Source organism: Platichthys flesus, chromosome 13, assembly GCF_949316205.1.
Source record: "Platichthys flesus chromosome 13, fPlaFle2.1, whole genome shotgun sequence".
NCBI lineage: Eukaryota > Metazoa > Chordata > Actinopteri > Pleuronectiformes > Pleuronectidae > Platichthys > Platichthys flesus.
Genome location: NC_084957.1, coordinates 14,496,961 through 14,510,197, shown reverse-complemented (window position 1 = coordinate 14,510,197; position 13,237 = coordinate 14,496,961). Strand labels below are relative to the sequence as shown.

The 13,237-nt window shown below is 44.7% G+C and overlaps 1 protein-coding gene across 1 annotated transcript; it reads left to right on the top strand.

The window, feature by feature from the left end:
• Positions 1–3,907: 3,907 nt before the first annotated feature.
• Positions 3,908–13,089, top strand: gja5a (gap junction protein, alpha 5a). Its single transcript, XM_062403355.1, has 2 exons — positions 3,908–4,127; positions 10,546–13,089. Exon 2 carries the CDS (start codon positions 10,652–10,654, stop codon positions 11,807–11,809), a length of 1,158 nt encoding a protein of 385 aa, XP_062259339.1. The 5' UTR covers positions 3,908–4,127; positions 10,546–10,651; the 3' UTR covers positions 11,810–13,089.
• Positions 13,090–13,237: the final 148 nt, after the last annotated feature.

The following is a 13,237-nucleotide window of genomic DNA, read 5'->3' as shown; positions in this document are numbered from 1 at the left end:
ATCTACAGTTGAAAATAGTCCTCAACAAATGAGGGAGAAAGTTGTTGTTGTTTCAGGGTGACGTTCACAGACACGGAAGAAAGTGATGTTTTTGGTCTCAGGACCCTTTTTTTTTTAAGGACAATACGAGTAAGAGACAGCTCAACCCACTTCTTAGTCCACTCACTTACTTATATTCCAATGTGTGCTCAGTTAAAAGCGAATTTTCTTTTGGATGCTCTGCAGCTCTGCCAATTAAACTGTCCATCAGCTATTTTGGTAGGTAAGAGACAAAGCTGGTGGAGGATACAGCTTCCTTTGGTGATGACTTACTACAGATTTACAACACAATACAAATATCTATTAACCATTCATAACAGCCATATCACTTATAAAGTGTGCCTCAGTAGACAGTGGCAGCCTCAGTTCATCTCAGGGCTTGAGCAGTTACACTTTTAATCAAAGCATGAAAAACAGTTGATAAAGACATTTTTCATTGACCCAACAAATTTGTTTGTATTAAAAGGGAAAAGGGAAATAAGTTACAAGAGGACAAAGGAATAAAGGAAGAGGAGCTAACACAAAGAGGTAAAATGAATGAAAAAGGTTGGAGTATTTTTTACCTCAGCAACAGGATGTTTTGGACTCAGGACAACATGTCACCACTCGGTGCAAAGTGCAGTAAATGGATCTCCTTGACAGGAAGTCTGTGACAAAACAACATGCCAGTGCAATAATGGATCACTTTAGAAGCTAATTCAGGGACGGTTTACGCAGAAGCATGAGTGAGTAAAAGTTTGAGCATGTGCTGTATGCGTTCGCCTCAGCTGGAGCAACCTTGACTTCCTCTTCTCTGGAGTTTAACGCTGCATTTCATTATGGTTTAGGCAGCCGCCAGTGGAGGACAGTGATGAGTTGGAGGGTGAACATGAGGCTGTGATGACCGTCCGGGAGCACGTGTCCATCAAGCCTGGCTTCCCTCGGACTGGAGTGAGGCAGGGCTGAAATGGGTCTGTGTCACGAGCAGGCAGGGGTCACGCTGGTGGTTTGGACAGGGAGGGCAACACTAATGCATCCTGGCAGCGGGGGCTTTTTCCATCAAACACTCAAGCACACATACTCAACATTCAAACACAGGAGCGCACCATAAACACCCGCAGTAGTTGTCTCCCTTCTCATTGCTCCAGATCTCTCTGTAACCGACACACTGAGACGTCATCCGTGGCAGCACTTAGGAGAAGTGATGCGATTAAGTGAAGTCGTGGAACATGACTTCTTTGTAACGAATCCCTTCAATCTGGAACTCTGTGTGAACGTCGTTCCACTTTTAAATCCATCCTGATGAGCAGCACAATGGAAACAAGAGAGTTGCATTTAAACTGCAGAAGGCTAAGTAATTAAGAATTTGCAGCAGAAAATGTCCATCCCTTCAAACGGCTGACGAGGAAGTGGAAAGCTCTGTGGGCTTTTGTTTAAGGAACTTCCAAAATCACAATGAACCCGTGACCAGCAACCTTTTCAAGATGCAGAAAGGGAAACGATGATTTAGACTCAGCATTAGTGCAACATGAGGTAGCACGATCAGAACACGCACTGACCAACTCATAATTAGGCTTTATGCGTTTTTTTTTTCTTGTAAGAGAGAAAGGACTAAATGCAAGTCCAAGAACAGATGAAATATTTAGGAGGATACAGCAGGGATGATGTTTCAGGGTCATTGCTCCTGGCCAAAGGTCTGGCAGAGTTGGTCATGAGATCCCTATTACTCAGTTTTCCCAGTTATTTATACATGCAAAACCATTCTGTCTGCCCTCCGATCAAAGGCACAGTTGTTTTAGAGGAGATTTCAGCATTTTAGATCACTCACTCAGGCCATGTCATTGGTGGGACGAGGAAATTGTGTCAATAAACAGCAAAACAAATGTCGATTATGTTTGATTCGATGAAGCTGACAATAAATAATTCCTGAAATGGCAAATGGAAATAACCTTTTAAAGGAGTTTAAGGTAGTTACAAAAGAAGTTTGAACCTCATGACTGTGTGGTTAACATGAAGCTATACAACCAGGAGCCTGTAAGCTAACCTATAAATTCTGCAGCAGAGATCACATGTTTTTGTTTACATCCCATTGACACTGGTGTTGGATCTTTTCACCACCAACTCTCTTGATATTTCCATCGGTGACTTCCATGTATATGGCTCCGCTTTTTCATCCTGATATAATTGTTTTCTATTTGTTTTAGTCTCTGTTGTGTGTTAGGAACATCATCACACCCCCACATACACCTCCTCTGGAGAAACTGTGGAGGATCTCCGGAGTTCAGTGGACGTCTCATAGCAGCTTAGGTCTAATATGTGGTTCCAAACACACAAAGTGTAAAAATAACACATAACGCTTTGCGTTCCCAATGATTTCTTGGCTGGGTGCAGTTCATCAAGTGAAGCTAGCCAGTTTCTGGCGATAGCGTCATATATGTTACAGTGAAGGTCTTAGAAAAATGTCTTCGTTCCGCTACATCAGCGCCTATTTCTTGACCAAGCGCTGTTCCTCAAAATTAAGCTAAAGGCTAGCCATCTCCAGGTAGGAGCAACATATCAAATTACCATTCAAATGTGAGAAGAATTTATTTCGGTGGTCAGGCCCCCAGCTAGCTTCTCCATTTACAGTCACTTGCAAGATGGGAGCTGGGCTCACCATCTCCTGGAGGTATCATATGTTATAGGTAAAGAAAATTAACTCATTTGAAGCCTGAAATCTACCGTCAGCAGATGGATAGCCTTGCCAGCCGATGGTTAGCTGAGCTCAATTCTAGTAAGTAACTGCACTTGACCAAAAAATGTTGAGAGCATAAATTAGAGTGGTTAAATTCCTGTTTATTTCTTGGCTGGGTGCAGTTACTTGCTAGAATTGAGCTCAGCTAACCATCGGCTGGCGGTACCTTCATACTATATCACCATGAGGATCGGACTAATCTCAAGGACAAGAGAAATATGCCATTGAGAGTAAAGTCACATTTGTTGTTGAAAGTGTGCCGCCGTGCACGCGTATTCCCTCACCACATAATTTAAATGCCTTTGAAAGTTTGCCCTTTAGCAAGGAGGAATCAAACCTCGAAAGCCTTCCAGTATATAATAATAGCGTGTATCTGCGGGCAGGCTCGGGCACTGAGAGATAACCCCGGCCTGAAACTCACACCACATACAGCAAGAGAGGAAACGGAGGAGGAAGGCAGCAAAGTGAAGGATGAGCTCTAGTTTTGTTTGTTACTCTTGTTTGCATCCTAGACTTCAGCATGGGGGGGTTTCAGAACGACACAAGCCCTGAGAGGAGCAGGAGACAGCCCAGAGAGAAGAAATCAGGCTTTGAGGTAATATATACATTATATTTCTGTCTTTATTTTCAGCTTCTTGAAACCCAAACAGTTATGATTCAAAATAATAATAAAAAAACTAATTTAGTATCCTACCTCTATTCCATTAACTGATCAGTTTCATTTAGTTTCAACTTTATCAGAATGAAGTCCCAGAAACTTAAGTAAACACATCATCGACCTTTTGAAAAATAAGACAGCACAGAAAGAATCAGTCACTGAATTAAATATGTATTTCTTGGATGTCTTGCCTTACAGGGATTTCATTGTGCCTGGTGCAGTACAAGTGAAAAGGAACACTCGGTAAATAGGATTCTCTGGAAGTTTACTCTGAGTGGAACTGCCATTGATCCCAGAAAACAATTCCACTTCCTCCCCTGCTGCCGGTGAATGCTTCCCAGCAAAAAATAGAGAACCAGGGATGTAAGAAGAAAAAGGGAGGTGGTGGGGGAGAGAGGAGGAGGAGGAGGAGGAGATGGAGGAGGAGAAAGAAGGCAGGGCCATGGGGGGGGGGGGGGGGGACTCTCGTGATGCCCTGCTTTTCTTCTCGTGCCCCCCGTGTTGACTCACAGTCTGGCTTTGGGACGACACTGAGCTCGGACACCGTCGTCGAGAGGCAGCTCCTGTCATTGTTCAAAAGAAGAAGGTGGTCCCTCCATCACACTCGTCCTCACCTGTCATCTGTCCAGAGGAAGACTCGTCTCACCAGGGCCTCTGACATGGAGCCTCTACCTCTTTAGAAGCAGCCGCCTCAACAACCCTCAAGCAGAGCAGCAGGTAAGACACCAAATGAACTTATCACAAGTTAGAAGACTTGCAGATGTTTGGGTAAACGCTGTCAGCATCTCTCTTCAAGACTATATTAGTCCCCAAGGGAGACATGACACAGTATCCCAGAGGCCTGGTGTGTGTTTGCATCTTCACCGTCGTCCAGGCAGGTACAGCTGCCCCCCCACTAGCTCCCACTTCTTTCATCTCGCTCTGTTTGTCTTCTCCTACTTTGCCTTCTCTCCTCATAACTCCCACAAGAGTCAAATATATTCAAACAAAGTGGAGACCTTCAAAGACAGAGCCACCTGCAGTGTGGGCAAACTGGATTAAGACTCAGAGAGACTGTTTCCTGTCTCTTAGCCATCGTAATATGCCAAAATATGAAATATTGTGTTTGGGCTCTAACTAAGGTATACAGTCATATTGCTGTTCTCTAATATGAATTGATGATATGCATGGCAAAAAGTAATCAAGTAATCAATCAACCAATAATGGAAAAATTTTGGAAAACTGAAGAAAACCCTACTTTTTATTAAGGAAGGTTCCCTGCTCACAGGTTAACAAAAAGACAAAGGAGGGTAAAGCCGCACACAAATAAGTCTAATGTAATGGCTTTATTAAAAAAACTAATGTCAGAATATCCTAAGAAAACATATCAATATGAAAAAGTAGAAATAATTCATAACATGTAAAACCTTGTGTTCATAATGTTGCTCAACAATATGTACAGTTAAAAGTAGTTCCTACATGTTGATAAAATGTGTTCTGCATTATACTATAACACTTGATTATCATGTTTTACCAGATTTAATGTTATAGATTGACATTTACCTATTTCTTTACTGGTATAGTGTACTAAATAACAATCAATCAAATATAGTTAACCCTAACCCTAACCCTATAAATATAGTGGAATAAAAAGCACACAATGTAATTTCTGAAATGAGATTGAGGATAAGTATTATAAACATTCAAGTAAAGTGCATGTAGCTCAGAGAGCTTAGCTAAGCTGTTAGAGTCTTTTCAAAGATGTTATTAATCCACCACTTTCTTAAAAAATAGATTCGTAAAAAGTGACATGATTCAAGATTTTGTTTTAAGAGCCAATAAAGTGTCACAAAAGGATAATCGCTTCAATGAGCAATCTGAGCCAGAGCCAAAGTTATTCTATTTGACACTGAAGACACTAAAATGAAATCATCATTGTTGCAATAGCGTGAATAAAACGTATACGTTGGTCCAATATGTACAGTATTACATTTTATCACAAATAAGATAGACTTCAAATGATAAAAAACAAAACAAACATCCAGTCTGTCACTCTCAAGGAATAGCAGCAATCCAGATATTTCAGTCAGCACGCGTCTTACACAGAACTTTCCTCCATGAAAACGCCTCGCAGCTGTCTCCCCTGACGGCTCCAGTGTAATGCCATATGCAGCGAAACAATGGATCATAGCAGGGCTGTGGGTCTGTGTACAGTATGTGGGCAGATGAAGAGCCAGACAGCCATGTAAGGTAGCAGGCAGCGCATCGGCCCGCCGGCTTCTGCTGGTGTGACTGATATATGGCAGCCTAGATCCACGCGGGCCTCTAAGGGCTTGACGACAGGTGACTCACACGAGTGGGACGTTTTCTCCCCCACATCCCACAACAGACGCACTTTGTAGGTCACACTCGCCCGAAACCCACCCTCTCCACCAGACCCGATACAGCTGAACTTAAACGTGCTCATCCTTGACCGTGAAGCCGGCACTCGTGGGGCCGAGCAGCAGTTCAAGTTCCAGAGGCACGCTCCAAATGTAACGGTTGAACTTCAACACATAAAGTGCAAATTGTCGTTCTAACACAATAAACAGGCCTCATCGCTCCCCATCAATCTCTTCATTATGCCTCGGCCCAGAAATCAGTATTGATCCCTCGGGCTGGTGGTAATAAAAGTCACTGAGCTACATTCTGGGTATGTTTGGCATCCTGTGTGCAGATCTGTTGATTTGAACTCAGACTGACGGACCTTTGTACCGAGAATCGAGCGGCTGTGTGGTTTGGTTTGACTTGTTCCGCGAGCTCAAGCTGTGTCTGTTCCACTGAAACACTGCTGAGCTGTCACAACGCTGCGACTTTAAGTGTTGCTAGCAGAGATATTTTGGTTCGAGAGCTGCTGGCACATGGGCTCCTTGTTTGGGATCATTTAATACGAGCTGCCACCTACAGTTTGTATATCTTAGTAACTCTGCTAAATCAGGGAAACTCCTATAGAGCTATTAACTATCACGGGAATTTAAACAACAAACAATGAAGCTTAGCAGAATCTGGCTCGGAGGCAGTTTGTGGATGAGGACATTGAGTATTTATTGGATTGTGTTGTGTAGTTATGTTGTTTAAAGGAAAGAGGACGAATTAAGAGAAGAGGTTTACAGATGAATATCTCAGGATTGTTTTCCCCTCTTCTCTCCTAAAAGGCCCATCCAACATTATTGTACCTAAAATGGTGATGACTGCGAGATATGTCATTTCTGAACAACTTTTCCCATAAATATTAAACCCTAAAAAAAACAGCAGTGGTCAGTAAGAAAAAATTTAAAATTTACAGGATTTCGGTGTTACATTAGTTCTTGTATTAAATGCACGGCAATGGATTCCATAATATACCCTAATAAATTAGTATTAAAGGTGGTCTATCTCATGAGGCCACCACTCCAAATTTGGCTCTCCCAAATAAGTTTAGATTCCAACTTCAGGGGCCCCTCCATTGTGAGTCTGTGTGAGCGAATAATTCCCTCCAGCAGATGTCAAATACTATTTTTCTGGGAAATAAATGACTTTTCTCTTTCTAATGAGCACAGCACATCTACTTGTCACACAACGTGGTTTTAAGGGCTGGCGCGTTGAGATGTGATGGAAGATTGCCAAAAAATCTAGTCAATCTCCAGCAAATCCTCTCACGCATGTAATAACACAGCTGCACTTTTCCTTCCACTGATGTTCGTCTAAACATACGTTCAAGGGAAGCAGGCCAAGGAAATGTACACCGCCACCGGCTAATTGTCTGTATTTTTATGAGGATGTCGCGGAGACGGCAGTGTATCCTGGTCCTCAATGAGGATCAGGAGTCTGTCAAGCGTGGCATATGGAGCTGAAAGATGTACATGACTGAGGGGGTGTTTAAATCAACCCTGCCCCCTGTTGTTCCTGGTCTGTGGATTCACTGCAAGCGGAGGGGGAACCAGTGTTGGGGACACAACTGTTTAGACTCATAGGCAGCTTTTATTTGACTTCTCTGTTGTGAACCACAAACTTAAGAGTTAGAAATGTTGGAAATGCAAATCAAAATGACACTCACATACCTGAAACTGCGCGTCAGGTTCAACTGTGCAGTAAAACACATCGTGATGCGTTCCTATAAAACTTTAAACGCCTGGCTGAGGGGCCGTCTCATCCCACACTGAAGGAGAGTCACTGCCCTCTAAGGTAAAACCGTGTCCAGCAGGCCGGAGAATTTATCGTTGTGCTACAGGGCGAAGAAAACACACTGCCTTTATTCCTGTAGCTCTGCAGCAGCCGTCACTCCACACTGGTGCAGTTTAGTGGCTGGGTTTTCTTTCCCTTTACCTCCGTGAGCTGCCTGGCTGCCGTCCAGACCAGCTGAGTGTCAGTAGGCCTCTGAACGGAGAGTCAAACACAGCCACATTCACTGGGGCCGGTTTGACCGTGAAGTGGTGAAATCACTGCAGTTATTGGCCGCACGGTTCCCACAGTGTCCGCTTTGTCACTCTGTCACACCAGTTTATCATCTCTCGACATCACCTTTCCGAAACGTGACGCCCACGTGAGATCATCCCATGACGCTGGGATCAACGTCAATAGACGTAAGTCAGACGTGCAATCTGCTCCATTTGAGCAGTTCACCGTTCTGAAACGCCACATAACCAGATCGTCCATTACTCCTCCTTTACTCTACCAGAGAAATGATAAACAAATATGACAGCCGGGACGCTCCACAGGCAAACCAGACGGCTCAGCACAGGGCACGATGTGTCTCAGTAAATCCCCGGTTATTGCCGGGCTCTCCGAAGGCCAACTGGAGTGCAGGTACCACAGAGACAGTGGTGGCAAAAAATTGTTTTTAGAGCCGACAGGTTCTCTTGGCTGCAGCTTTTTCAACCCTCCCCTCCCTCTCCCTTTAATACCTTGTCCCTCTTGTCCTTCGGAAATCATATTGTTTGAGATTGCTTCCTCTGAGAACAGGAAGGGGTATTAGAGGGAAAGAGATGGAGACGAAGACAGCTGCCTTTTTCCTGGAAGGTCTCATATTGTCATGTTTAGCGCGTTCCCACGGCTATAGTGTTTCTGTTTATTGTTTTCATATTGTATTGGTATAAGTAGGATGGCCAAACAGTACCCTTATGAAACCACATTAAAATAACATTGCATTTCATTTTGCGGATGCTTTTATCCAAAGCCACTTAATAACTCAAATTATTTGAGGGTCCATTTAGAGGTTCAGTATTTTGCCTAAGGGCACTTAGATTGGGAAGACTGAGGATCGAACCGCCAAACCTCTGTTCGGAGGATGACTATATGGATTTAAATTTGGATCTGCACCAAATATCAGTTCCCTAAATATACATGAAAATGACGTGAAAGGGAAAATACTTCACCTGATCCTGATCCACACCAAATGTAATGGAATCCCTTTACCCACACTACACCTTTCCACCATGCTTCATGATCATCCATACTTTATGTTTTACGCAATAGATACTGAACTGATTTCCTTGAAACTCTATGGAGCAGTGTTTAAGGACTCCAGCTATGTTTCTGATTTATTCCAGTAAAGATCATGAGCTTTATCCGATCAAGCCTCTGGCGAGTTCTCTCAGTTCCCAATTCCCTAAACTGAATGTCCAACTGGTCTCCAAAGGTGACCAGTTAGCAGGTATTGGGTGCATACTGGAAAACAAGTGTCACACCACAGACTTTCCTGCGCTGTGCACCGGTGTTTATCAGCCCTGGGCGTGGATGGAGTTTCCTCTCCCACATGTCCTGGCGGGGGTGTTTTATTTGCCACCTCCCCATGTTGTACAGATAAAGAGCACAACGCTCGGATTTTTCCATCTTGTTGCCATATATATACTTTACAGAGAGGGGGGGAGACAGACAGAGAGACAGACAGAGGGTCATGTTCATTTAGACCATCTCTCTCTCTCTCACACAAACACACACATACATAACCGGGCAGGCAATTCAGATCCCGGCACACACAGTGGACTATTAAACAGGATCTCTGTGGGGACATGGACGTGGCCGCTTATGGATCACACATGGAGGGAGAGGAGGGATGGTAAGAGATAACATCCACTCTCTGTTTGGCTTTCTGTTAGTGTAATTATTAGACCGTGTATCGTTTCCTGTACCTGGCACACCATTAAAGAACCAGTTTGTCTTAACACACGGCTATTGAGGAATGTATATGTTTTTCTATGACTTTGCCGTGGAGGGCGGTTACTTCAGATGTGTGTGACCTGTTGGAAAAACCTGTCAAACTGTAACTCTCAGCCGTTCTTTCTTTATGTTACAACTCGTCTGCTCTTTGAACTCTAATTGCATAGTAAAAAGCTGTAGGTAGGCACATCAACACGGTGCATATGTCCTAGGTCGTCCCTCACTGGAGTTTGATGGGTTTTTCTTAACCCCTCGATGAACGGGGGGTCATTTGTGGCGCCCATAAAGCCGCCTCTTGAACTGCCTTATAGGGTCACTCACGACCGAGACTGTCACTGCCATGTTTGGGTCATACCCAAACTATCACACTCGTACATAGACAGACACGCACCACATAGATGGAGGAGTCTGACTGATGTTTCAGATGGTTTGGATAAGCGGCCGGTACGAGGGTTTCGTGGTTGCGGCGGACATCAAAGTCCTGCCGTTGTGAGTGACGTCTGCTGGTTAACGTGCCACAGGCCAGATGGAGCTCAGGCAGGGTCACAGCATTAGGAGGACAAAGGTTTTCCCGCTTTGATTTGCCCAGCGGCGGCCAGTTAACCTCTGTCTGTCATATGCAATTTGGAATGGGAAAAGCAGTAATTTAGAAAAACAACAACACACATGACATAATATGACATAATTTTCTTAAAACAACTCGATTATTTACTTTTATGTGACTTCTGAACTTCCTCTCCTTCCCTCCCCCTGTCATTCTCTTTCCCTCATGGGAAAATGGCTGTTCTCATGCCATAGTGTCCAGTCCTCAAGCACTTCACAGACAGAGAAGCTATTTTTATGGATAAGTTGCTACACACAAACAGGCCGAGGTCATTTCATCAGCAGGAATGAGCAGGACCTACAGATGCCTATGACTGATTAACTGTATTTATCTCTTTTTCCTTCTCTCCCTTCTTCCGTCCCCTCTCCACCCCAGTGCCTTCACCTTTTCACCTCCACCACCCCCTCATCTTGAACCCTCCCTCCTCCCACTCTGATCTCTGTGTCTCAGGTGTGTGTGTGTGCTAGGCCTGTGAGCAGCAATGGGGGACTGGAGTCTCCTGGGGAATTTCCTAGAGGAGGTCCAGGAAAACTCCACTTCAGTCGGGAAGGTCTGGCTCACCATCCTCTTCATCTTTCGCATCCTTGTGCTCGGCACAGCCGCCGAGTCCTCCTGGGGCGACGAGCAAAGCGACTTCCTGTGCGACACTCAACAACCGGGTTGCACCAACGTGTGTTATGACAGCGCCTTTCCCATCGCCCACATCCGTTACTGGGTGCTGCAGATTGTTTTCGTCTCCACGCCATCCCTCATCTACATGGGGCATGCAATGCACACGGTGCGCAGGGAGGAGAAGCGGCGGAGGATGGAGCAGGAGGAGAGGGAGGGAGGAGGTGATGGGGAAGGAGACCTGGAGGGGGAGAAGGAATACTTCCAGCAGAAGGAGAGCGAGAAGGAGTTGAAACCTGTTTCTAATGGGATTGGTCGTATTCGCCTGAGAGGAGCGCTGCTGCAGACTTACGTCCTCAGCATCTTGATCCGTACAGTGATGGAGGTGACGTTCGTCGTGGTGCAGTACATGATCTATGGGGTGTTCCTCAAAGCACTGTATCTGTGCAAGTCATGGCCCTGCCCCAACCCTGTCAACTGCTACATGTCCCGGCCCACAGAGAAGAACGTCTTCATCATCTTCATGCTGGTGGTGGCCGGCGTGTCTCTGCTGCTCTCTGTTTTGGAGCTCTACCACCTCGGCTGGAAGAGCATGCAGAGGTGCGTACGCAGGAAAATTATACAAAGGGACAACGAGCGAGCTGTGACAGTGGCCGCATCTGCAGCCTTGGAGCAAATGGGCCAGCCGAGGCCCCCAGCCACCTGCACCCCACCCCCTGACTTCAGCCAATGCCTGGCAGCACCAAGCTCCATGAACCCGATGACCTCCATGGCCTCGCATCCCTTCAACACCAGGATGGCGCTGCAGCAGAACTCGGTCAACTTGGCCACCGAGCGGCATCACAGCTGCGACAACCTGGAGGACGAGGAGGACTTCCTGAGGATGAGATACGACCAGGCACACATGGAGGTGCCCAACAGTTGCTCCCCATCCCCCAAGCTGCACTCCGGCTACATGAAGGACAAACGCCGCTTGAGCAAGACCAGCGGGAGCAGCAGCCGGGCTCGCCAAGATGACCTGTCAGTGTAGAGAGAGTGTGGAAAGACTGACTGACAAGGAAGAAGAGGAGGGCGGGGTGGACCTTTCGAACCAAGATAAAGTGACTTGTGAACGTTTTATTTCTGAATGAGGAAGAACTGACTAACTACGCAAACTCTGGCATTTGGGCCTGACACTTAGCAGTCGGGCCTACAGACTGTGGAAGGCTACAGAAGATGGACTGACAAGCCACATTATGAAGGTGCACAGAGATCTGTGAGTGGAGCATGTGAACTTGACGTGTGAAACCTCTGTGAGCAGAGAGATTAAAAAATGATAACCAAACTGCAAAAGGAAAACAATGTTGAAATGAGAACAGGGTAACAGGTGTGATACCTGTGACTATTGCACATTTTTATGTTTTACCATAAAAACTAACGGAGTGAAAGAGACCAGAATGTGGTGCTGCATGGCGCTTGGTGTGAGCGGACTTAGGGAAACGTTCATAATAAAACAAACTATTACACACATCTCAACTATTCAATTAATTCTGGATCAGCCTGTGAATTTAACAATCAAGAGTTTTTTCTCCCACAGCAACAGTTACACAATGCAAAGAAAACTTGATGTACAATTAACTGTGAAGCTTGCTGCATATTTGCAGTGAATGAAGGTTAAGTGCCTTATGAAATATGTAGATTAAGAAAACATCAATTTCCAACATACTTATTTTTTGTTTCAAGAGCCATGATACTTTACTCAAACGGCTTGTTGACCTGTTAACCTGATTGCACTACACAGCACTTGCAGGTCAACAAACGAAAATGTTACTGAGCAATTATAATCTGAACGAGTGTGAGTGAAACTTTATTCATGATTCATATGTTTGACAGGGGCCTTGTGCAGAGGTGGTAGAGAGAATGTAGCCAGTTAAAGGAAAAGAGAAGGTCCTGCAAGGGCGGCGGCTAAGAGATGATCCAGCCACACGGTGGCAACATTGCACTAACGTTTTTCACTTGTTTTTTTCCTGGAGCCATTGAGCGTATACTGAATTTGTCCCTATGCAATGTGTGTTTTGGTCCATTACTTTGAATGTGTTTCATTTCATTTCTGTTGTCTGTTCTTATTGTTTGCAGTTTGTGAATGAACATCCTTGAAATGAGTTTTTTTTCGTTTTATCCTTCACATCCACACAATAATCATTCTGCCAAGAAACCAGAGATCTAGATCAGTCTGCTGTGCGCTCACTGCACTTGTTTCAAAGACATTTCTGTGACAAATGTCTTCACTAACCCATCGCAACTCAATAAATCATCAATTGTCAAACTGTTTCTCTCAATATGTGTGATTTTATTTTAGAATATAGGACAAGAGGGTGAATATCTCTGATATGTTTGAAGGTTTTCTGCGCAATTTAAGCTTCAACTGCCATTTATCAACTTGGTCCTTATTCTTAAATTTCCGTGTTTTCTACATAAA